This window comes from Sylvia atricapilla, chromosome 1 (genome assembly GCF_009819655.1).
Source record: "Sylvia atricapilla isolate bSylAtr1 chromosome 1, bSylAtr1.pri, whole genome shotgun sequence".
Taxonomy (NCBI): domain Eukaryota; kingdom Metazoa; phylum Chordata; class Aves; order Passeriformes; family Sylviidae; genus Sylvia; species Sylvia atricapilla.
Window position 1 is genome coordinate 68,394,804 of NC_089140.1, and position 2,905 is coordinate 68,397,708.

The 2,905-nt window shown below is 59.7% G+C and overlaps 1 protein-coding gene across 1 annotated transcript; it reads left to right on the forward strand.

Moving 5' to 3' along the window:
- Nucleotides 1-2,624, forward strand: LOC136365088 (tubulin beta-2 chain). Its single transcript, XM_066325378.1, has 4 exons — nucleotides 1-128; nucleotides 630-738; nucleotides 1,006-1,116; nucleotides 1,332-2,624. The coding sequence occupies exons 1-4, from the start codon at nucleotides 72-74 to the stop codon at nucleotides 2,390-2,392; spliced, it is 1,338 nt and encodes a 445-aa protein (XP_066181475.1). The 5' UTR covers nucleotides 1-71; the 3' UTR covers nucleotides 2,393-2,624.
- Nucleotides 2,625-2,905: the final 281 nt, after the last annotated feature.

The window sequence follows — 2,905 nt, forward strand, 5'->3', positions numbered from 1 at the left end:
GTGCAGGAGCGGGAGGCGCAGGTGGTGAAGGCGGCAGGAGCAGCGGGGCGGCACCCTCGGACACCGGCACCATGCGTGAGATCGTGCACATCCAGGCCGGGCAGTGTGGCAATCAGATCGGCGCCAAGGTACGGGCCGGAGACCCTCTCGTCCGCCTGGACCTCCGCGCGTGGGGCGGTGCCCGCTCAGGCGAGCTCCGCGTGTCCCGGGGAGAGCGCTGCCGGGAGGGAGGGACGCCGGCTTCTCGCTATGCAGCACCGTCGGCTTCGCCCCTCCCTCGGAGGGTCTGCGCGGGACGGTTCCCGGCTGCCTTATCTTAGGGGGAAACGCAGTGGGGCTTCCGCGCCGTGGGTGCGACACGCCTTGGGGAAGAAGGGTAGGGCGGGGGCATCAGCTGCTGTCCATCAGCCCCTGGCAGGCTGCAGGGGTCCTGGGCGGGCGGGGGAAGGGGCATCGCGGCGGTGCCACACCCCTCCCGTGGCGGGGGGGTGTGCAGGGCGCGGGAGCGGCTCCGTCTGGCCGGGGGGCCGCACCCACGCGCCGCGAATCCCCGCGCGCCACGTGGCGGGGATTTGGCCAGAGGGCGAGAGAGGGGCGTGGCGGCACTGACCACCCTTCGGTCCCCTCAGTTCTGGGAGGTCATCAGCGATGAGCACGGCATCGACCCCACGGGCAGCTACCACGGAGACAGCGACCTGCAGCTGGAGAGGATCAACGTCTACTACAATGAAGCCACTGGTAACGCCCCTCTATAATGAGCTTTCCGTGGGAGGGGGCATAGCATGTGCAGGCAGGGGTCCCTCAGCCCTCCCTGCAGTGGGTGACGCCCCAGCATAGCTTAAATGGCTGCTTTGTTTTCCCATCCCCGGATCTTTCTGAATTCCCACACTCTCCATGCCCTCAGCAGCAAATAGTGGGGAAGCGGAAAGGAGCCCAGCAGGGCTCCTGTGACACTGGCTGCCGACTGCCAGGGGGCTGTAACGCTGCTGATGGTTCCTCCCACAGGTAACAAGTATGTCCCCCGTGCCATCCTCGTGGACCTGGAACCCGGCACCATGGACTCCGTGCGCTCCGGCCCCTTTGGACAGATCTTCCGTCCTGACAACTTTGTCTTTGGTGAGTGACGGTGGGATGGAGGAATTCCCAGAGTAGGAACTGTGCACACAGAAAAAGATTTGGAGTGAGCAAGTGGCCCTGGGGAACCTGAGTCCCCGTAGCAGAGTGGGGATGGAAGAGAGGGGAGGAGCCCGTAGGGAAGGGGCAGCTGCATCATTCTGTGTGTTTGTCCCTGGGGCGCTAACGTGGCACTTGGCTTGTGGTCTGCCCCGCAGGTCAGAGCGGGGCCGGCAACAACTGGGCCAAGGGGCACTACACGGAAGGCGCTGAGCTGGTGGACTCCGTGCTGGACGTGGTGAGGAAGGAGTCGGAGAGCTGCGACTGCCTCCAGGGCTTCCAGCTGACCCACTCTCTGGGCGGAGGCACGGGCTCCGGCATGGGCACCCTCCTGATCAGCAAGATCCGGGAGGAGTATCCCGACCGCATCATGAACACCTTCAGCGTCATGCCCTCGCCCAAGGTGTCGGACACGGTGGTGGAGCCCTACAATGCCACCCTCTCTGTGCACCAGCTGGTGGAGAACACGGACGAGACCTACTGCATTGACAACGAGGCCCTGTATGACATTTGCTTCCGCACCCTGAAGCTGACCACCCCCACCTACGGGGACCTCAACCACCTGGTGTCGGCCACCATGAGCGGCGTGACCACCTGCCTTCGCTTCCCCGGCCAGCTGAACGCCGACCTGCGCAAGCTGGCGGTCAACATGGTGCCTTTCCCGCGGCTGCACTTCTTCATGCCGGGCTTTGCCCCGCTGACCAGCCGCGGCAGCCAGCAGTACCGCGCCCTGACGGTGCCCGAGCTGACGCAGCAGATGTTCGACTCCAAGAACATGATGGCCGCCTGCGACCCCCGCCACGGCCGCTACCTGACGGTGGCCGCCATCTTCCGGGGCCGCATGTCCATGAAGGAGGTGGACGAGCAGATGCTCAACGTGCAGAACAAGAACAGCAGCTACTTTGTGGAGTGGATCCCCAACAACGTGAAGACGGCCGTCTGCGACATCCCCCCGCGCGGCCTCAAGATGTCGGCCACCTTCATTGGCAACAGCACGGCCATCCAGGAGCTCTTCAAGAGGATCTCGGAGCAGTTCACGGCCATGTTCCGGCGCAAGGCTTTCTTGCACTGGTACACCGGCGAGGGCATGGATGAGATGGAGTTCACCGAGGCCGAGAGCAACATGAACGACCTGGTCTCTGAATACCAGCAATACCAGGACGCCACTGCTGATGAGCAGGGCGAGTTCGAAGAGGAAGGAGAGGAGGATGAGGCGTAAAGTTGAGATGGATAGGAGTTAAGTATAGTCTGAGCAGGCAAGTATTCATTGAGAGAAGGAATCTGTGCAGTTGTGCTGAAGCATGCATTTTTTAATTTGGTGCTCTCCACTGTTGCTTCTGTCAGCAGTTTTGTATCCTTGACTGTCCAATGTAACAGTAGTTGCAAAATACTTCAGAGTCTTCTGTTGAAATGGTTAACTTCTCAAACATAAAGGCTTTTTGTGTCCTAAACTGTCTCCTCTACTTTATTTCTCTCTAGATTAAGCAAGTTAGTTTTGTCTAGATTTCTGTAGCTTCACTTCTCAGTTTATTCCGGAACATCAGTGAAAGGTTAAGCTCAATAAAACAAGAATTCTCAGGCTGTGAATTTAGCAGCGAATTTAGCAGCATGTGGAAACTGTAGTAGCTCAGCTAAAGACGAGAGATAATATATGGAAACTCCTGTGTTTAACAGCTTAGCTAATTGAGGCAAAAGCTGCTTTAGCTGATAAAAACAAGACACTGCACTTGAA